The 23641-nt window shown below is 35.7% G+C and overlaps 1 protein-coding gene across 5 annotated transcripts in view; it reads right to left on the bottom strand.

The window, feature by feature from the left end:
• PPP4R4 (protein phosphatase 4 regulatory subunit 4) overlaps positions 1–23641 on the bottom strand; it is a 106277-nt gene that overhangs the window by 32162 nt on the left and 50474 nt on the right. For all 5 annotated transcript variants that reach the window (XM_043983572.1, XM_043983574.1, XM_043983573.1 and 2 more), the window contains 8 exons: positions 21467–21588; positions 13404–13526; positions 12107–12276; positions 11352–11471; positions 8433–8510; positions 7661–7744; positions 5755–5937; positions 3944–4049 (listed from right to left, as the gene is read on the bottom strand). In XM_043983572.1, coding sequence (XP_043839507.1) covers positions 3944–4049; positions 5755–5937; positions 7661–7744; positions 8433–8510; positions 11352–11471; positions 12107–12276; positions 13404–13526; positions 21467–21588 — 986 coding nt within the window. The remainder of the gene's footprint in view (positions 1–3943; positions 4050–5754; positions 5938–7660; positions 7745–8432; positions 8511–11351; positions 11472–12106; positions 12277–13403; positions 13527–21466; positions 21589–23641) is intronic.

The raw sequence follows: 23641 nt of genomic DNA, 5'->3' as shown, positions 1-23641 counted from the left end.
CTAAAATTTTTTCAGGAGTCAGATACTCTCCTCTTCCCTTCTTGAAAACTGTACTGTGTTAAGCACTTATATTTATTTTCTGGTATCTGCCTTTGATTGCTTGCATCTTAAACTCTGTAGACACAAAAAGAAGCAAAAGACAGTCCGTACTCTCGAGGATCTTAATCTAATGTGGGAAACAAGCAAATGCATATAGAGAATAAGTAGCAAGTCATTAAAAGAGACACTAGACATTAAGAACTAAAATTAAGAGGGGTTGGGAAAAGCTTCCTGTAGAAAATGGAATTTTAGTTGGTACTTGAAGTCAGGAGGAAGAGATGAGGAGGAAGAACATTCCAGGCATAAGGGACAGCCAGGGGAAAGGTCTGGAGCCAATAATCAGTGTCTATTTATTAAAAGTCTCAATTTGTTGAGTCCTTTGTGTATCCACATCAATCTCTTCACACAGCCTCTATTTTTTCTCCTCATTGGAACTTGTTCTAAATTGCTTTTTTCTTGAGTTTCTTAGTCCTCTTGGTCTGATTTTTTTCTGTAGAATTTTAGTTCATAGCACCCTACCTGTCTTTCCTCTGAACTCTTTGAAATCTGCCCTACCCAAAAATCTTAGGTAGGCAAATGAGAAATAGCACCAAAGAGCAAAGATAAGAAAAGCAGCTAGATTTGACTAATTGTTTATAGAAACTATCCATGTTGGAAGATGACATGCTGGGAGATAGAACCAAGGAATTAATTTTCAAGTTGGGGAGCATAACAAAGGCTTGGGGAAAAATTTTGGACCATATTAATAACAAAAAAGTGACTGAGAGAACATCAATAACAATCAATTTATCTGCTTATTTTTCACATCTCTAAAAGTTTTTCATGAGAATAATTTACATGCCCGAAGAGGGTATTAGCAGGAAATAGTCAGACTTTCATGAAAAATATTCCACAGCGGACCACATCTTTACCATCATGTAACTAATGGACAGAGGCAAAGAATACAATGCATTGACATTTGCTGATTATAAAAATATATTTGATGTAGGGGAACAAAATGTTGCTTTATAGGGTTCTCTTCCAACAAGGTATCTTTCATTCATACATCAGTGTCATTTAAAATACCATGAAAATGTAACATGACTAATATGATAATGTTTTACATAATTGTAATGTATAACTCATATCTGATTGCTCACTGCCTCAGGAAGGGAAGATGGGAGGGAGGAAAGAAGGGATAAAAATTGGAACCTGAAACTATAAATAAAAATGTTTATTACTTTAAAATATATATGTAAATATATATATATATATATATATATATATATATAAACAGCAGGAGCAACCTTATTCCATAATACTATGATCATAAGTATCAGAAGTATAAGACAGAGAGATGTGTTCACTGCTTGACAGAAAAACCTCATTAGGGTCCATGTTGGAGAGGGATTTCCCATGGACCATGAGAATTCCCAGATGCTCCTATTTGTGGGTAACACTGTGATGTTTATATCAAATCTCATAACATTTCAGAGCTTCCTAGATGAGATCCATAACTACTCAAAAGAATTTGGGCTGACCATTGACACAGGAAAGACCAAGTGGAGGAAAAATATCTGCATCTACTATGAAATGGATATAACAATATGCAACCTGTAAAGCTTGTCCTTCAGTGTATATATCTGGAACAGCAATACAAATGGACAATGAGGCTCAAAATTAAACAAATGAACTAGATAGATTACCTTTAAGAAATTGCAGAGCTCCTTTATTGACCTCAAACAAAGGTCTACTTTAAAAAATCAATATTCTAACTGTATGGCTGTATGGCTGTGAGATAGGGAACACAACAATCTCTAAAGAATTGAAAATGAGTCTCATACAGAGGTCAGTGACAAGATTCATGGTGAGTGGGAGCAGGATAGTGAGTGGGAGGAAAATAAAACAAATGAACTTTAAAGAGCAAGAATAAAAGACATCATCAGGAAAATGCATGAGGAAGAGAAGATGAACTGATCATGGGGCAAGAGTGAGAGAGGACAGGCAGATAGCAAGAGAGCTCCAATTCTATCATGATAATGCCTGAAATAAGCTGGAAAGGCTTCAAGCACTTTGGACGGTGCTCTGTGGACAACATCTGAGAGGACAGAGCCAAGAATCCATGGGATGAGTAAATCTTACAGATGGGTTGTGATCTGAGAATTAAGGCCACACTTAAATAGGTGAAATCAAATGCATTTGAATACTTCAGTGTGTTGGACTCTACAGCTTTCCTTCCCTCCACCACAGCTCTATAAGGGAGTGATTATTTCTATTTTCTATTGCCATCATTTCCACTAGTTCAAGCAATCCACTAAGCAGCATGTTTCAAGCACCCACTCCATTTTAGCCACCATTTTAGGCACTGTTTCTCCTCCCTATTATTGAGAATAAAATCCAGTCAACAATATCCTCTTGTTGATTCTTCGACCTTTTGAAGGTTGGAATAGTCATTAAGATAAGTGGAGAAGTACTTGGCAGCTCTGTTTATGGGCAGCAACATGTTGGATAACTCGATTTTGCTATTACTAGTACAGCACACCTCTGTGTTAGGCTTGTGATCTGTTTCCCAAATTCATAAATTTCCTCCTTCTGCTCAAGTAGGTCTGTATAATTTCAGTTTCTTCCTACATTGTCTTCACCCTAATATTTTCCACCATGGTCCACCTCTTGTGGTTCCTGGATTTCCTCACAGTAGTAGACTTCCTTAATAACCCATCTTCTTTTATCTTTCCTGTTTCTTATGGATCTCTATCCACAGTCCTACTCCATGGCCATGGATGAGAAATATAATGTTGAGTTTGGGGGACTGCTGCAGTTTGGTCAGAACACAGAATATTGGACTGATATGAATAGAAAGAGAGATGGGAGCTAGATTGTTGGAGCTTTCAATTACAGACTGAGGAGTTCGTATTTTATTCTCAAAGCAATAGAGTCATTTAAGATTTTAGAGTGGGGAGTGGCATGGTCAGGTCTGCATTTTAGGAATATCTGTAAATGACAGATTGGAGAAGGAAAGAAACTAAAAACAAGGAGGGCAATCAGGAGGCTGTTGCATGAAGTATGGAAGTGGCCTTCTGAGTGAAGAGAAGAGGATGGATGCAAATGAGATGTGGTGATAGAAGAGACTTGACAATTGACTGGACATGGGAGTAAAGGATAAGGGGAGAGTCAAGGATGATTCTGAGGTTATAAATCTGGTTGACTGGAAGGATAATGGTATTTCCCAAAAGAAAAAAAAATAAGTCTGGAGGAAGAGTAGGTTTAAGGGTTAAGACAATGAATTCAATTTTGGATATGCTGAATTTGAAATGCTGATGAGACATACAGGTAGAGCTGTCCATCACGCAGCTGGAAATGCAGGATTATAATTCAGGAGAGAGATCTGTGTTCAATTTGTGGCCTCTGGTAAATTACTTAATTTGAGCCATAGAATCCTCATCAGTCAAATAGGGATAACGTATTCAATACATTAAACTGACACATTACACAATGTTGTTGTTGCTGTTGTTTGTCTTTTGTTCTTGAAGAGGACCACGACATCAGGTTGATGTCATGACTTGTGCTGAACTGGATTTAAGTGGAGGACTATGCAAGTTCACTAACCTCACTCTCTCCTCCAGAGCCATCTGGGTCTAGTGGCAAGATATACATCAGGACGACTGGAGATGGCCCTGATGTTTAAGGCAATTGAAGTTAAGTGACTTGCCCAGGCCACACAGCTAGTAAGTGTCTGAGGTGAGATTTAAACACAGGTCCTCTTGACTCCAGGACCAGTGCTATACCCACTGTGCCACCTAGCTGCCCCACATTACACAATACACACAAATATAAGGACCCCTATACAACTAATTTACATTTAAATAGCATCTAACATAGCATAAAATATCTTATTTTTAAACAAAAAATGAGAATGACAACTTACGTTCAATTAATTTCTGAATGATCTCATGTCTCTGGTCTTGTTTACGATTATATCTTAGAAAAATGCAAAGAGTTCGAGATGCTGCCTTTTGTACAGGTAAGACATTCTTTAAGAAATAAGGAAAGGAAATTAAACACAAGTCGAACATTAATCAGTACATAGTGAATGCCAGGTTCTACATAATCTCTACTTATCAGCTACTCATTCTCAGAAGCTGATCCAAACTTCAAATGTGTTTAATGCATTCCCTGTCTTGGCCTCCCTCCATAAGGCCTTCTGTAAATCAGAGACTATTATCAAACCCAGGAAATTAAGCCTAAAGTGAATTGGCAATATTTCACAGACTTATGGAATATTAGCTTTCAGGTACTTCACTCATCTATTCGAATCTATTTTCCAGATGAGGAAACTAAAACTTAGTCAGCTCAATAAACCTTCCAAGGTTACAAAGGTAGGAGAGCTGGACTTTTAAGTAGTTTCACATAATTACAAATGTGAAATTACTAGTAGTAAAATCTTTTAAAAATCCATTTTATTTGTTGGTAAGGTATTCAACTTTGGAAAAACTTTGTTACATTTACAAAGTCTAAGTTGCCTAAAGAATTTAAAAGGGTACTGGTATTATAAGATGAAAAACAAAACAACTCTAAATTAGCATAGTAAAATTATATGTTTCACAAAGCAACTGTTTAAAACTCTTATTCTGTTACTTGAAGAATATAATCATGACCTCTAAGGCCAGTTTCCCAATTTAACACAATGGTTCATTATAAATGCTTCAATCATCTATAACAGGTACCCCCCGCCTCTCAAATGAACTCAATTTTTACTTTACCAAGGCAGTACCACCTGTCACTAAATGTTTCCACCCACTTTCACTTTGCACAAGTCAGTTCCATTCTGTTATATTCTGTTCCATATGTTGTTTTGAATTTGTTGAGGGCAAGAGGAGGATATTCACCATGGCTTAGAAAAGCAAATTTAGAATATACATATTGATGAAAATGCTATTAGGTTTAAGTAAAAATACTCCAAACTAGAATAGAAGTAATCTTAATATTTGTCATTCTTTAATTTCAACTTGTGTAATAAACTAGTTAAAAGTGAAATAAACTCACTACATGTTCAAGCTTAAACAATTTCAGTTCTACAAATGAAAAGGGTAGTATACAAGGAATGCATACAATCCATCCTGGAGGAAAACACTTAGGATCAGGAGTGTACTGTATACAATCCATCCAGGAGAAAGACACTTAGAATAGGATAAAAGACCCTGTTAAATCCACCTTTGAATCTAATAATAAGGTTCTCCTAAGAAGATGGACCAAGATTTTTAGCATGAGCATTATTTATTTTGCAGCTAGTTTTGTGGTATCGCCCCCGCCCCCAAAATGCCTATAAACGAACAGTCCAGGACCACAGGAGGAGACCCTAAAGACATGGTTGTTGACTAAGATCACCAGTTAAGTAGCTACAGCTGACTCCTTTATAACTTCACCAACAGAGAAGACCTAGGCTTGCTCTGAGGCCAATGTAACTATGCTGTCTCCTGGCAGCTAGTTAAAAGTAGGTTTCAAGTTTTTATTCTTTCTTCCAGCAAAAATATATGCCTAATTGAATGGGGGAGAAGATAATGAATAAGCACAGAGAAATTTGGGTAATAAAACAGGATCAAGGACACCTGAAGCATGAGGTTATTTCAATCTGAGCCCAGAGAACTGAGTTGTGTATGCTTTTGATTGTGCCCAAAACTTTGGAGGTCCCAAAATAAGAGTGAAAAAAAAAATAAAGAAAATGATTGCAGGGCTCACATTTGTCATCATGATTGTGAACATTCTGTGTAAAAAACGGTAATAAATCTGATCACTTGATATGATATGAGGCAGGCAGGCATATTTTTGCAGTATCTTTTCGTGAGTTCTCCATTTTAAGGAGCCTGCTGCTCGCTGTTCTGCTGCTGTCAGAGCTGGAATCAAGTCAGGTACAGACAATAACTGAAAGAAAAGACATCAACAGGTTTATGGTGATATGCCAATTGCATTGTTTGAAAAAGTCAATCAGTGCAGCACTTTATCAAGTTAAAAAACCCAAACCATTCATTTTGCTCACTTCAAACTTTAGAAGGAAACCTAGTTCCCAAAGAATAATTATTTGTCCAGAATCTGATCATAGAGTAAATCACAATTTAAATAAAGAATATAGATTCCAAGTTATCAAATAGTTTTCACTCTACTTTCCATTGTAGGTCTATCCCAATAACAACATAACTTAATGACAATAAGTTTTAATTGCTATGAGAGATTCAAAAGTATCAGCAAGTATCACCTTTCAAATATTAAGTTCTCAGTCTCACTATTATTTTTTTTTTTTTGTCGGGGCAATGAGGGTTATGTAACTTGCCCAGGGTCACACAGCTAGTAAGTGTCAAGTGTCTGAGGCCGGATTTGAACTCAGGTCCTCCTGAATCCAGGGCCAGTGCTTTATCCACTGCACCACCTAGCTGCCCCCAACTATTCTAATTCTTAAAGAATTATTTAAAAAGATGGAAAGCTAGAATCATATTGTGAAAATATTTTAAATGACTAAGGCTAATTTGCAGTGCCTAATCTGACTGGGGTACTTAATCTGGGACTGTTGACTGTTTGGTTATCTGACTATTAATTTAATATGGGTCGTTTATAAAGTTCCACCACACTGCTCCCAAATTGATAAGCAAACGATTAAGAAGCCTCTTAACTAAATAATCAAAGCAGAGTTTATTTATGAGATACAATTTAACATAAAAATACAGGGAAATAAAATGTACAACCTGACTGCGTTCTGATGCATCTCTTTCTACCTGCTGCACCTGGAACTTTTTTAGCCTCCTCCTGCATACCAACGGACCTTCTTCTAGCATTCTCCTCACTGAAAAGCACCCCCTGTTCCGTATTGGCCTCCGTCCCTTCTTGCTCTTAGCTTTTTCTCCTTCCCTCCCCCGTCTCTTAGTGCTCCAGCCTCTCTGTTCTCTTAATCTTCGCTTTTGCTTTCTCCAACCTGTACCCTGTGCTGACCACTTCTGTGCTCTCCACCACCCCCTCGGCTTTCTCCAACCTCCTGTACCATCTCCTGTTATGTCTGTCTGCTCCGTCAGTCCACCCCCCTCAGCATCTAACTCTCCCGTGCATATATATATCTTCCTTCTCTCCACTCAAACCTCAGGGCTCCCTGCGCCTCCCCCCCCCCCCACCAAGCTAATCCACCAGCTGCACTAGGGCTGCAGCTGCAGGGGAGAAGGGGACGCTCGAGTGTCCTGTGTGTACCACACCCGGGGCTCCAGGGGCCCATGCCCCCTGCTGTGCGCCCAGGGACCCCTGCATGGGCTACGCCAGAGGCTGGCCTGGACGAGCCCGGATAGATCCGCTCAGGGGGAGGGAGCTGGGGATTTTTCCCCCAGACATCTGACCTGGCATCTTGTACAGCCCACGGGGCTTTTTTGGCTCAGCTGAAGCGGAGGAGGAGGGGCACCAGCCCCTCCCACACAGAGAAGAAAAACCTGAGGGCCTAAGGCTTTCTAATCTCAGCCCAAAGGTAGGGTGCCCAAATCAAAATAAATTTCCACAATATGAACACAGATTCTAAGAATTACAAGCTAAGAATTCAACAAGCATTCAATAACACTTCAAAGAGGAAAATCAGAATATTTAGAAACATATCAATTAAAGATTAATTAATTACCTTGTTTTCTTGAACACTGCTTTCACCACCAGTAGTCAAAAGTTCTAGGGTTTCTGGAAGATGATCTACAAGTGCATCTAAGACCTTTTAAGAGACATACTGGAATTATAAAAAATATTCTCATAATGTTAATATTTTCCTAGTTAATCCAACCAACTAGTTTAATAGCCCACTGCTTACACAGAAACAATGTTGTTTACTAAACAAAATTCCTGGATTCTGTTTTTAATTCTGCCACCTGTTTGTGAGGCAGCAGAGACATCATTTGACTTCCCTACTTTGGCTAACAGAACAGTGAAAAGGTTAAGGAACGTATAAGTCCCCCTATGAGGCTATTGTGAAGATAAATTAAATTAATATCTGTGTTTCACAAGTATTTATTTTTTAAAAAAACATTTAAAGCCCATTCCTGATTGGGTTATACACTAGAAATTCTGAATTTGGAACTGTGGTATTCTACCTTATCAAGCATATTCAGAGTCACCCCAAAGTTGTCCGTCTTTCTCATGTGGGTAAAAATCTCAATGTCAGTTATTAATAAATTTAGCCACAAAACCTTTGTAGACACAAGTAGTCATCAGAAAAATGAAGTTTAATGAAAAAGAGTCTAAAAATGAAATCACTAAAGGCATTTGCATTTGTCTCTCATTTTCCCTTGCCTACAGAAATCAGAAAGGCTTCTGGGACTATTCACTGAAAGAATCTATATACCACCCAGAGAATAGATTTTGGCTTTACATAAAAGAAGCAAAAACAAAAAAATAGAAATTACCTCCAGTGAGTCATCCTGTAATAGTGCAATTAGTTCTTTATATATTAAATATACTCCAGAACTAAGAAGCTTAGACACCTGTTATCAATAAAGACAAATTTTAGATTACCGGAAACACAAAGGCTATAGTCACAATAAAAATAATTATATAACTTTCTATGATCTAAATAGTCTAAATGATATTTTAAATATCTAAATGATATTTTAACAATTAACATAGAAATATGTTCATAATGGTACAGGTAAGTTTTCTATAAAAGAAATTGGGAGACTAATTTTGCAGACAGAACTGTAACATGAGCCTTTTAAAGTTTAACCTATAATCACCCCAAGCACTGAGAAAAAAACATTTTGATCTACTCATTGAATCAAAATATATTGTCAGTATATGGTAGGAAAACTGTAGGTGGAGGAAGTATAAACATGCAGATAAAGCAAACCGATGCTTGAGTCTCAAAACCATTTTAGGGTCCCAGGCTGCTCCAAGTGTGGCCTCATGGTTCAGTAATACTTTCTTTGTAGTGTATCAAAACGGCAATAACACTGAGTAAATTCTTCAGTGCTCTTTGGCATTAGCTCCAGCAATAAGTGACTGGTTGGAAAGGCCTTTCTACTCCCAAATAGCCTATGTTTCTTTTTTTAAAAAATAAAAATGTTTATTTAAAAAAAAGTTATAGCAAGAATACAACATCCTCCTCAATATTTTCCCCTATTACCATTGTGGTATCTGGGAAGGATGGGATCAAGTGGTGCAATTTCTATATGGAATTCATCTCATGAGGTTCACTTCCCAATTCAGAATGTTGATGGAGAATTGAGGTCATTCTGCAAAGCCTAGATGCTAGAATGTAGCCTAAATTTCTTGAAGCCTTCTTTAACTACTCAAGAGAGATGTGATTTCCTCCTCATCTAAAAATACTATAGCGCTCGCGCTTGTGCGTGCTCTCTCTCTATTTATATTTATATTAATATAGAGAGAGCATTTATATATGTGTGTGTGTATATATATATATATATATATATATATATATATATAGAGAGAGAGAGAGAGAGAGAGAGAGAGAGAGAGAGAGAGAGAGAGAGGGAGGGAGGGAGGGAGAGGGCATTTATCTAGAAATAATCTCCACCCTTCTCTAAATTATAGTATATTGTGCAATTTTAGGCAGTCATCACACATACTATTTTGCATTATAGACCTAATTTGCTCCAAAAGATGCCATGGCCTATAGCAGCCCTAAAGCAGCAAACTCTAAGCCCCACCCAAAGGATTTTCATTAGTGTGGAAGGGGACAATTTAGATTTAACAAGTTCTCTACTCTATTGGTAAATAGGACAGTCTTCCTTATTTGAAGCCAGACTGGTTTCAAAGTCCACAATATGTAGGTTTACTGATTTCCACCCCATTTAGGACCTATACTCATTCATTCATTTCTGATCACCTATTAGTACATAAAACATAGATATACTATCTCTCCTCAACTATTTAATTCAAGGAACATTTATTAAGCACCTACTACATACAAGGCAATGCTAGATACTGGGCATACAATGACAAAAACAAAAATCGCTGAAACCGAGGAGAGAGATATTCTAGAAAGATACAACATGTATACATGTAAGTATAATAAAAGATAATCTGAGGAGGGAGAACACTAACAACTGGAAGACTATGAAAAAACTTCACAGAGGAGATGGTAGCTATGTTAAGTCTTTAAAGTGGACAAAGTTTCTAAGAGGTGAAGAAAAGAAAGGTCTACATTCTAGGTATGGGTGATAGTTCGCCAGCGGAAGGAGCTGCAGGGTCTAATTCAAGTTATGCCTAGTTTAGTTAAAATGTACATTATGTCGCCCCTCATGATTTTAAAATATAAGAATGTTTTGGTCAAAACAAATGAATTGAACAATTTCAGTATTCCCACGACAAACGATTTCTGGGAATTCAACTCACGGGACAAAATTTTAAAACTGCTATGCTATATATAGTCTTATCTTATAGTAAGAACACAAGACATACCAAAAGAATGTAAAATTTTAAAAATTTAACATTAATGATAATTTAAAGTAATATAACAATTTAAGTAATGGTAAAAATGTGAAACAAATACCAACTCAAATTTTTTTTTTTTGGCGGAGCAATTGGGGTTAAGTGACTTGCTCAGGGTCACACAGCTAGTAAGTGTTAAGTGTCTGAGGCCGGATTTGAACTCAGGTCCTCCTGAATCCAGGGCTGGTGCTCTATCCACTGCGCCACCTAGCTGCCCCCGACTCAATATGTTTAATGAAGAAATAAAGTAAAAATATTTTAAATGAAGAGATAAAGTAAAAAAAATCTTCATAACTATTATTTTCAACAAAGGGTTACACAGCTTCACCCCAATATAATCCAGTTCATTTAAATTAATTTAATTGAAAAATTAAATGATGTACATCTTAACTTTATATCTGTTCACAGATTGGTTAGCCCAGAATTTCTAATTTATGGATATATAATATATAGCACATGATGTGTTTAAATCACATATTTCTACTGAAGCAAAAAGTATAGCACAGAGCTACAGTGTGGTGTAGTGGATGGCTAACTGGCCTTGAAGTCAGGAGGACCTGAGTTCATTTCCTGCCTCTGACACATACTGTCTGTGGGAGCCTGACCAAGTCCCTGATCCTTTCAGTGCTCTAAGAATAGAAAATTGGAGAAAAAGTGTCAATCTGCCTCAGGAGAGGCAACTTATAAACACAATAAGGTGTAGTGAGATACCGATCTGCATTTCTGGAGAGAATTTACAAGAAGCTTGTGCCAATGAAATCACAGGTTGGGACTCAAAACAAAGATAAGGGAAAAAGTACAATTCTCATAGAATCAAGTATTAATCTATGTATGCTCTGCACCAAGGTAAAATTATAAGGAATCCTTAGACTTACTTCATAGAAGCAAATAGCAATAGTGTGTCTGACTGGCACTTCAGGATCATGACAAAGGCAGAAGAAGGTAGGATAAAGTTCCATATGAAAGTTCTTAGGATCCACAAAAACAATCATGGCCTGTTTGAAAACAGTGAAAAGAGAGGGGACATATTAAAACTTAAAGCAAATTTAGTTATAGTGATTTTCAGTTTGAGGGGCAGCTAGGTGGCACAGTGGAGATAGAACACTGGCCCTGGAGTCAGGAGGACCTGAGTTCAAATCCAGCCTCAGACACTTAATACTTACTAGCTGTGTGACCTTAGGCAAGTCACTTTACCCCAACTGCCTCACCTAAATACATACATACATACATATATATGTGTGTGTATATATGTATGTATGTATGTATGTATATATGTGTGTATATATAATGTGTGTGTATATATGTATGTATGTATGTATATATGTGTGTATATATATAATGTGTGTGTATATATGTATGTATGTATATGTGTGTATGTGTATATATATATATATATATATATATATAAAGATTTTCCGTTTGAAATAATATCTACACAGCCAGCAGCACTTGTTTGGAATCACATTAGGGGAGCAACAATGGAGGATTTTTTTCCTTTATACATACTCAAAGAAAGCAAAGAGTAACATGCGAACTATGGTAATGAGTTTTTGATAGTATATGTACAGATTTTTTTTTTTGCAAAAGTCATTAAAATAAACTTCTTTTGGATGAAAAATGAATAACTTACTGGAAAGTTGTAAGCACAGTTCTTTCGCACTGATGCATATCTCTTTTCCTGCTCTTGGTTTGGAGGTGGAACCTGATTATCATTATGCCCATTTTCCTGTTGTAAACCCAACGTGCAGAGTTTTTTATAAAACTCCAAGAATCTCAAGTGCTGATCTGGAGTTAAAATTCCTGAAACAAATACAGGAATACTATTTCACTTTTTAATTAAAAACAAATGAGAAAACATGAAAAATCAGAACATAAAAAAATGTATAATAAAATAATGAAAGTAGTAGTTATAAGTTAATAAAATGGAATGCTAAAAAAATAGTGACTAAAGAAACCTAAAAGATTGAGTGAGTTTATTTTTATTTAAAGAGTATTAGCCCCTTAATGACAGAAAATATGTCTAAGATTGCTGTATCACAAAGAATACTAAAGATAATAAATCACCAATATTAGTAGTACTAATCCTATAACTTGGGAGAGGGAGAAAGGAAGGGAGCTTGGGAATGAGGGAGAAAGGGGAGAAAGAGAGAGACTGAGCACTGTCAAGCACTTTATTCAGCTCTGGATACAAATACAAGCAAGATAATACCTGACCTTAAAGAGCTTAAGTACTGCTATGATACTATATCAAAATATTCCAACAACTTAAGCAGAAGATAAATGCATATCATCAAGCTTTGTCTGAGGAGAGACTAAAGTGTATCAAAGCCAAATTCATAAAACAATAAAGTCACTTTAAAAAGCAGCCTCTCCTAATTCCTCCCATCTTTTATTTCCATAATTGATGGATGTAATACTCTATCATCCAATGTCCATGCTACAAGAGAAGCAGTGGGGTTCAGAAGAAAACACACTGTCCTTGCAGTCCAGAGGCCTAAGTGCAAGTCTTCACTTTGCTACATACTTGAGAAGCTGTGCATTTTAGTATCTCTGTTTGACAGTATGGGTCAGCAAGGTGAAATAATAACCTTGGAAAACAAGGATACAAAACCCCATTTTTCTGTCTCACAGGGTTTTGGGGAGAATCAAATGAGATGATATACAACATGCTTCCAATCATAAAGTGCTATGTTAATGTGAGTCATTGTTCTTATTCTTGCTTTCTCATAAGATAGTTCAGCTAAGAAACCATCTTGAGACAAGTTCTTATCTTGCTATTATTCTAATAAGGTTAGGGGAGGTGTGGGGTAATAGAGAGGGAAACTATAGAATAAGAGTCCTAAATGCAATGTCTAAATAGGAGAAGACATGAGAAAAAAGCAAAATTTCATTCTACTATTAAAATTCTTGTGATTATGTCATCATACCATACAATCCGTGGCATAGTTTCCCTAAATGTAAAGATAAAGAAAGAAGAATCGTTTCATCTGTTTTGAAAGATTTTTCGCAAAATGATTTTACTAAGGGAAGTATAGTTTGACTTCTGTCATCTGGAAAAAAAAAGAAACAAAATAAATGCTTTAAATAGGATTACTTATTTTATACTGAAAATACATTTTACTACAAGGTCCATGAAACAAACCACACTATTTAATCATCAAAGAATCTCAAAATTTATATACTTTCTCTTTTAGTTCTAGGCATAATTATACTTCAAACACTGCAGATATGTTCCATTTTAAAGACAATCCAAACAGGAGATTTTACAATGATTATAAATTATAATAATAAAAAAATACATATTTCTTGAAAAAAATCTGAGGGGATACAGAGTAGTATAAGACATTTCCTTGCCTTCCATGACCTTATGATCTTTTGGGAAAGACAATGTATAAATTAATGAAAAAATAGAATTGAGTAAATAACATGTTTCCCATGCAGCCTTACTAGATTTCTCCATTTGCTAATGTATTTTCTTCTCCTACTGTATACAGTATTTTGTTTGTTCTTCTCTTATGTATCTTATGTATTATTTTGTATTCTAGTTATTTGCATACAACCACCATTAGACAATATGTTTTAACTATGTCTTATCTAAACTATGCATTGTCTCCAGGACCTAGCAGTCCTCTTTTCAGCTTAGATACACAGATCTCCAATCTGTTTTCTCCTTGATATGTCTTGCCTAGAGAAGATCTAGGTATTCATGAGTATTATATGCATCCACTGATTCAACATTATTGGATGCAAGCTCAAAGCCTTAAGTCTTTAATGTAAGTTTAATATTAGTCTTCCTTTGCATACAGTAAAAATTTACACTTCTTAAACTCAAATGACATATTTATATCATTGAAGAAAGTTTCTGTGAGTTAAAAGTAGCTGTTTAATGTACTTTTCAATGGAGCTATATAATTTGATCCTATACATGGACATCAACTGATTAATATGTTTCGATCCATCTCTTTTATTTCAAACTTACATTCAGGAGCAATGAAGCTAGATTTCAGACTTGGCAGAACCATAACATCTCCTTGTAAGATGACATATTTTATATCAGTTATTCTTGACAGCACTGTGTTGGTTGCATGTTTTCAATCCAGAGCATCCCAGAAGTCTTAGTCCAGTTTAAGCTTTGTTCAAAGACTTCTGAGACACTTTGTAGAGAACAGTTTTTAATATAGGCATCAAAAATTCCATTGTTCTTACAACACTTGGATCTATTTTATATATTTGCAGTATGAAGCATAGTTATAAGTGTAGAACTGACATAAAGTCTTGCAATAATAAAGGCAGTATAAATACGATGACACTTTCAGATGTCTTAGTAATCACCAAAATCAATAAGGAATTACTCAGGGACTTTTCAGTACACTTTTTTTGTTCCTCAGAGAATGTAATTTTTGGTAAACATTTATAGTTTTCTTTGAGTAATATAAGCTGTGAATACTTGGTATATAAAATACATGAACACATAACTGACATATTTGGAAGGGTCACTGATATTCTCCTCTTTGGGTAATCAGTATATAATGCTTTCTGTTAAGAAAGATGAGATCAAGCTTGCATCACACAAGTAATTTTTTTCTAAGTAATTTGTACCATTGTGAAAAATCTGAACCAAGAAATATGGATTTTATCCAGACCTGCTGCTTTCTAGTTTTGCAAAGAGTTTCAATTACCATCCTGATAGATTTGTTCTATCATTAATCAAGCTAACAGTACAAAAGCTTTCTGTTTTACCTTTGACCCAACTAGTGTTTTTGTTGGGTAGAACTTCTTTCAACCACATAAACAACCAGAAATTTCCTACAGCCTCCTTCTTTAGGGACAGGGGAAGAAGAGAAAGAGAGAATCCCACTCCTCTAATTTCTTTGCTTTTCAAGGCTCTACAAGTAGTTTTGGATTGATGTCGAGCCCTGTGTTTCATTTTTTGTGTTGCTTTCAAAACCTTAACCTTTTTAGTTTTTCCTCTTAATTGTTGATTAAAGAGTATAAGGGCTTTCTGATTTGCTTTTGTAGTCTGTATGCCACTTGACATTTCATTTTCTTTGCCTTTAATGAGGTTATATATTGTTTACATTTTTTGTTGTGTGTATTAGCTAAATATTGACATGATTTTCCAATGTCTAATGCCTTTCCTTGGGTCTTAAGAAGTTTTTCTTTTTTCATTTAAAAAATACTGAACTTAAAAATATGATATAAAATTATAATTTCCATTAAAAAAATAAAACAGAAAAAGATGATTCATCAAACCATAAATCTATTACATAAAGCTTGCTTTTCCTTTTAAGAAACTAATTCAGCCTGTAACTTTCAAAGCTGCCCTGTTTGCTTTTCCTTCTGCTCTTACTTCAGTTCTCTTTTGTGCATATTTTTTGTTTTTGTTTGTTTTTTTGCGGAGCAATGAGGGTTAAGTGACTTGCCCAGGGTCACACAGCTAGTGTCAAGTGTCTGAGACCAGAATTGAACTCAGGTCCTCCTGAATCCAGGGCTGGTGCTTTATCCACTGTGCCACCTAGCTGCCCCTGTGCATATTTTTTTAAAAAAATGCTTTAATGATCCTCTTTTCTTCTTCTTGACAAACCTACTGCCTACCCTTCTCTTTAATAGTTTTCTTAAGCTACTTCTGCCATAATTATATATGATGTCTATCCCTTGGACTATTCCTAGATAGCTCCAATTTCTTTCTTATGCTGTTTACCATGACAACAGGTTAGGTATGTACTATAGTGTGCAGGTCTTAAAATGTTTTATTGCTCTGTCAGGTATCTTTCTTTTTTGGTGGGGCAATAAGGATTAAATGACTTGCCCAGGGTCATACAGCTAGTAAGTGTAGTGTCTGAGGCCGAATTTGAACTCAGATCCCCCTGAATCCAGGACTGGTGCTTTATCCATTTTGCTACCTAGCTGCCGGCTCTGTCAGATATCAAGGGAGATGCTTATAGCATCTATAATCTATAATTCTATAGATAGACTATAGCACATATCAGATTTTTAAAATTATTCTGTTTTGGTACAGTTGGTTTATTGGTTGAATATGTGACCAAACTCAGAACTTTTTGAAATTCCATTTTATGTGTTCATTTTCTCAGTCATTAGAGACTTCAGCATTACTTTTGCTTTGTTGCAGGCCTCTAAATTGTGCAAATCACAAGGGCACATGAATTTGACCAAAGATTTCAATGTTTTTCTCTTGTGCCAGAACAAAATCAGAAACAGATTTTTTTTTCATACTACTTCTTGTCAATTTATCCTCAGTCCTGTGTTAGATAACAATATATTGCAGATAAGTGCAACTCAGTGTAAGAACTCACTTCATTCGTTTGCCCACATAGATGAAATAGGAATGAGAGGAACTGAAGAGTTACTCAGATCTGAAGAAATAAAGCTGAAGAATTTGAAAACATGTACTTAACATAAACTCCAGAATTGCTACCTGATTGATAATCTTCGGTCAAATTCATGTGTACTTGCACAATTTAGAGGTCATTATCTGCAACAAAGCATTTCTAGCAGGGAGGATATTGGTATTTCTGATTTGTTCTAATGTATCTTGCCTTCTTGTGGTACCAGAATTCAAAGAAAGGAGTGCCATGTTTTCTGTTGTCCTCTGTGTCAAGCTGAACATCAGCATGGTTTCAGATCAAATCAGTGTGTATCCCTACAGTAACTTAATTATTTTTTGGATTTGGAGAAGCGTCTACATCAGACTGGTTTAGGGTGCATGCATGTGTGTATATGTGTGTGTCTGTGTGTGTGAATGAGTGAGAGAGAGAGAGAGAGAAAAGAGAGGGAGGGAGGGAGAGAGAGAGCGAAAGAGCGAGAGAGAATTAAAATTCAATCAGTGTTAAGGCAGAGCCCAATTTCAGGGTTCCTGCCAGGCTTTTACCAAAACCAGAGCAGTCCATCAGTCTGGCTTGTCCTTCATTTCCTTTGCTGTTGTTCCTTCTACAGATGACAGGTTGGGCTTTGAGGGGGTTATTATTATTGTTATTATCAGTCGATGCATTATATTCCTAAATCTTATGGATCACTATGTCACTTAGATCTTTCTCTGATGTGCTCATACCCAGTCAGTTATTCTCCACATTGCTTTTATATATCATTACAGAATCTCAGAGTTGAAAGTAATCTTAAAGGCTAGCTAATTTAACTTGCATCTGACTCTGCAATATAAGGCACTACCCTAAATTTGTCTCTCCTGAACTTTACTCTTGGTTACCTATATTATTTTTATTATCCACCATAGTATAAACTACATGAGGACAGTGATCAGGTGATACATAGCTTGCATAGCTTTCTCAGAGCTGAGCACAGTCTTCTGCATGCAATAAATACTTAATATTTACTGAATTAATCTTCATGTTTTCTTTCAGTGTTAATGTCAAATGTTTCCTTTATTTACTCAAAAATACACTTAAAACAAAGTTGATTATGTACAAGTTGCCCCAAATTTCCATACCTACTGCTCCTGCCACAATGTCTGAAATTCCTTTGGCAAAGTCCTAAAAGCTATGATCTAAATGCAGATGCTATTTAACAGGGAAACTACACTACAAAATTATTGATCAGTATACATATTAAGGACAAATAATTTTTTAAAATAAGGAATCAATCACCCAGTATATTAACAGGTGTGTTTTTTAAATTAATTGCTATTTAGAACAGTTTTGGCAGTGAGCATATAATAATTTTATATTATAAACCAGTAAAGAATTAACCATGTCTCCCTAACATCTTATGGTCTCAGGCCATGTGGTAGAGCAAACAGGGAGAGAGCTGCAGCATTCCATTTAGCCCAAGCAGGAGAAAAACACTTAAAGACCCAGAAGACCTAGAAGCCAGAGAACCAAGAGAGTCTCTAAAGCCCCAAAAGGCTTTAATGGCTTCTCCTGAGGGTTTATATCCTCTATTGATACAAGCGGGTCATTCTACATTGATCAAAGCTAATTGATTAGCATCATCCAATTCCATTGGTTGACATGATTTGAAGGTGGTCTAAATTAAAATGAAAAGGGAAAAGAATGCAAAAGAACCCCAATGAGTGTGGTTTGATCCCATCAGTCCTTCCCAGAGCTGGACAAGAATCTATCTCCATTTCTTTCATTCCCTTGGGTCTAGAATTGCTGAAGTTTCTCAAAAACTGGGGGTGGGGGTGGGGAGGGAGAGTAAGCATTGAGAAACTGATCTCTGGGTCCCCCAAGAAATCCATTATTAATAATTATTTTCTCACAGAGAATTCAAGATAGGTCAGGTATATTTTGATAATGGAAAAGGATTATAGTATGGGGAGAGAAACTCTAATGTTCACTTCCCCTCTCAGGTTAAAAAAAAAATTTAATTTAACAAAATGAAGCAGGAAAAATACAATCACAAAATCCAAGGTGTATTCAAAGCTAAAGCAGGTGGGTGTAGCTAGGTGACGCAGTGGATAGAGAACTGGACCTGGATTCAGAAGGACCTGAGTTCAAATCCGACCTCAGACACTTGACACTTACTAGCTGTGTGACCCTGGGCAAGTCACTTAACTCCCACTGCCCCCCCCAAAACAACGAAAACAGAAAAAAAAAAAAAGAGAGCGAGAGAGAGAGCGAGAGAGTGCGCGCGCATGCGGGTGAGCTAAACCAGGTGATTTGTTTTATACTGATTATTATTAGCCAGCCCACCTGCTAATTCTAGGCTCTTGGGCAATAGTACATTGTCAAGCACTAGTTATTAAGAGACACTGAGAAACCACGTGCTATTTTAAATGAATTGTTATTTTCTACATATCAAACACAGAGTCAAATTAAGGAAACGGGTGCTTTCCAATGGAGAAATGCATTTCTTTAAAATAAGCTGCTCTGACCATCGTTTCCTCTAAAGCAAGGCAACCTACTATTACTGTAATAATCAGGCACAAAGCAGAGTGAACTTTGAAAATAGAAGGGAAAAGAGACACCTACTGTCCTACATAACTAAAATTTTTACATAAAATTCTTAAGTTCTATGTACTATCCTAGCAGCAGCTATATTTCCATTGTGTAAAATTCAGCCTTACGCCAAATTTGACTGCCAGAAGAATTTAAAAGGTCAAGCATCAACAGGACATATGTAAGGGTAAACCAGGAAGGCAGTCCTGATGCCTACTTTGATTCCACACAGATAATAATCATAGTTTAAAAATAAAATTGAATTTTGCATTATTGAAATTTAGCAAAGCAGCTGAATAAATGTAGCTGAATTAAAACTGTGTCTAAAATAACCTGTCGTGTTAAAGTATTCCACTAAATGAAGAGATGGCCTAGATCTGTGATTTATTAATATGAGGAAATCCCAGGTGAGAATACTATTTCTAATAATGCAGGTCAGCACCTTCTCTGCAGCTTAGAGTGTTAAAGAGTGGCCCTGAGCACTAAAAGGTTAAGCCCAGGATCACAGGAAATATACTAGGTGTCAGAGGCAGCACATCAGAAGTCAGGTCTTCCTGGCTTCAAGGTCAACTTTTTATCCATGACACACCACCATGGCTGCCTCTAAAACAACCAAATAAAAGTAATTGTAAATAAGGACAGATTAAGAACCTGGAAAGAGTAAGCCTTCTAAAATTAAGCAATTATTACTTGATCCTCTTTATTCTTCAAGTCTCTTGGAGAGCTTACATACAGCTGACACTTCATAATGCTTTCTGCATGACAAAGTCAACTTCACTTGGATGAACTATTTCATTATTACTGAATGCTACCATGCTGACCTGCCTACCAATTCTCTTCTTGATTTTTTATTTAAAGAAAGCTACCAACTTAATATTTTTTAATAAATCTGTAAAGATGCAAGGCTACTGTTCCTTGGGTTTCATTCTTCTAGTGTTCCTGTATACTTTATGAAATTCAGCTATGCCTACTGTATACTATTAATGTTGTTGACAGCAGGACTCATACACCAGGCATTCAAGTGCCACTAACAATGGCAGATAGTCACTGTGAAGTCCTGTCAACACTATCAACACCTACAACATTACAAAATGTTCCTCTATTCATGAACAGATGCAATCCTGGGTCAAAAAACATAAGCTTTTCCTTTGAAGACAAGACATGGCCAGGACAAGGGAGTGCTGACAACTATAGGCAGCATGTTTTTTAATTCCATAAGCTGAATCTTCTATATTTTTCAATACCTTTTACTAGTTTGTACTGGAATCTGTAAATGAGCACATCTCATTTTTAAATTTTACTTTTCCAAGATGAGATTATGCTTTGAGATCATGTCTTGACATATGACTTATGATGTAGTTCACCTACAGTGAACTTACTGTGGATCTAATTAAAGTGAAAATGTAGAAAGTAGCATCAAAATACAACTACAATGAAAACAGGTATTTTTAAAATTTCTTAAACATTGTTTCACTGGCTCACAACCAGTGAATCATTACATTTCTGCCTCTCACAATTATTTGCATTTTCAGATCCAAGTAACTAGTCAATTTCTTCACTGATCACACATTTGTGCATGTGTGCTATACACACACAAATACATAGAGACATACACACATATATGAATGAAATAAATGAATGATAGTAGAGAACCTATGACAAGTTCCACCAATGCCAAAGAATATAAGGGACATGCAGTGTAGCAGAAACACCTTTGGACTTGGAATGATAAAACGTAGCTTTTAGTCCTAGTCTCACAATTTATTAGCTTTGGCCTTTGGTAAACTACTTCACTTGAGCCTTAGAATCTTCCCCAGTAAAGTACAGAAAATAAAATTTGTACTATTGATTTTTCAGGTCTGTTGTGAGACTCATATCAAACACTTTGGACAGAGTGCTTTAAAAGGATAATGTATTACCAAAATAAGATGAGAGAGTACTGACTTATCACCTATTTGGAGAGCTGAGAATTACCTAGTGTTCAAATTTGTTATTACTTACATCATATGAGGAAAAACAAACAGATATGTATGTAGATACACAAAAACAAATATATGTGTGCAAACAAAAGAATTTACCTGCATCAAACATTTCAAGCAGATTAACTAAAGTTTCAAATGCTGCAAGCCGCACACTGCTGCTCTCATCTCTAGCTAGTTCTATTAATTCAGGAAGCACGACACTTTTGGTTAGTTCTGTCCTGCACAACAAGTAAAATAATTAGGGGGGTATAGACTGAAGAGGAATTCTTTCATTGTAGGAAAACTCCAGAAAAAGATATAGATTGACTTTAGTAACTTATTAATAATTACGCATGCAAGATGCCAAATAGTATTTCTACATCTAAATGTCAGAGGAGAAACTATTCTAAAAAAAAAATCTAAATCATGTTATTAGAAAAAAATTTCTCCCTGAAGGAATGACACTTGACATTAGAGGCCATAAAACAGATTGATGTACAACAGAAATAGTTTCAGATTAGGAGTGATAATTATAAGTACAAAGGATTCTTCTTATCTTAATTTTGGCTTCTGTTTATTCACCATCATCAAATGTCACTGCTGTGATTATCTTGTGCAACATGAACAGTGTTAAAGGAAAGCTTATGATATGTCTGGATTTCTTGTTTATAAGATGGAATGAGTCATAATTGTACATAATCCAATGAGAGAATAAAAAGATATTCAGTGAAAGGTGCAGGATACACGGAAAAATTCAAGCTATAACTAAGGCAAGGGTATGAGACTACATTTACAGGATGGCAAACAAATGTATTTTGAAGGAATAATTCAAGTCATATTAGATATTGGCAGTAGTTTCATTATAAAGGAACAGGTTTCAATTTATTTTTAAAAAAACTTGAGTAGAAGGTTATTATAAGGGAAAATGAGAGAATTTTGATATAAATATGACAGTTATACTTGGAAACAGTATTATATAGACTTTGTATACATGCACTCTGCAGCACAATACAGTGGGGAAAACAACTGGCTTTGAAGTGAGAAGACTGAATTTGAATCCTTGTTCTACAATCTTCTATCTATAAGGCCTCAAACAAATCACTTTACTTTTCAGGTTCTCAGTTTTCCTATATGTAAAATGGAGGAGGATTGGAATACAGTCTATAAAGATCCCTAAATAATTTAGACTTGTGGAATTCTTTAATTCGACAAAAATAAGTAAATATGGTATAATTTTATGATAAAAGGATTTCATCTTTTAGAAACAAAAGTTCTTTATTAAATGGAATTGTTCACAATACTACTCTTTAGGTAGTTTTTTCAAAAAAGTTTTAGTGATGGAAAACTGGGTTTAATCAGTTGGCTCCAGATAATACAACAAAGATGACTATAAGGAACACATTTTTTTTAGTTAAAGATGTAATTGCTTCATGATATTATGAGGAAAACCAGGAAACCAACTTTTCATTTTAAAATAGGTTTCTATAGATATGTGAATTTCTATCTACCATGTTTGATTGGGTTTTTCTTGTGATTTCTTTTACATTGTGGGAAACCAATTAAAATTTGATTCTGTACATTCAATAGCACTAAGGAAACTGTGGTAGATAAATGTAGACAAAACTAGAAACTGATCTATAAAATGGATTTTAACATGTTTTCAATCTCATTAGGTATTTTCTATTCCTATTTTTGAAGTTTAATTCTTGGTTAATGATCCTAAAGAATGTTCAATAAGCAGCTAAAAATTTAAGGGCAGAATTCAAGAGAATGAAGTCAAGGACACTGAACACATCTGACCCCGTTTTGGAAGGATATGAAAATATAATATTGAGGAAAATTCAGATAAGGTAACAAGCTAGTCCACCAAGAAGGTAGGAGCTTTGCTTAGTTGTAGGGATATAAGTATGGGCCTGGTTGAGTTCATTTTGGTTCATGATTATCTTAAGAGGACTAGGCTAGCATTAGGGACCCTGAGAAAAGTGGTTCTAGGGTACTGATTACTCCATAGATGGTCCAGAAACAGGTCTTTTTGCCCTTTAAAGTATTGTGAGTAATTTTTTTATCCTGAAGTTTACTTGGGCCTTCTTACAGGCATGACACAAGACCATACCACATCCACTCTAAATCACAGAGAACATTCCAAAAGAAATCTTTCAAGTTGGGTCAGAAACAAAAATAAAATATAGGAAAAAAGCAAATGGCTTTTCACTCCCACTGTCTTTAGCTACATAAAAAAGTACCAAAGAAAGACTTCTGACTAACACAAAGGCTCTTTTGGCTTCTAGCATC

The sequence above is a fragment of the Dromiciops gliroides genome, chromosome 2 (genome assembly GCF_019393635.1).
Source record: "Dromiciops gliroides isolate mDroGli1 chromosome 2, mDroGli1.pri, whole genome shotgun sequence".
Lineage (NCBI taxonomy): Eukaryota > Metazoa > Chordata > Mammalia > Microbiotheria > Microbiotheriidae > Dromiciops > Dromiciops gliroides.
The sequence above is the reverse complement of the archived record's forward strand: the minus strand, read 5'-3'. Positions and strand labels throughout refer to the sequence as shown.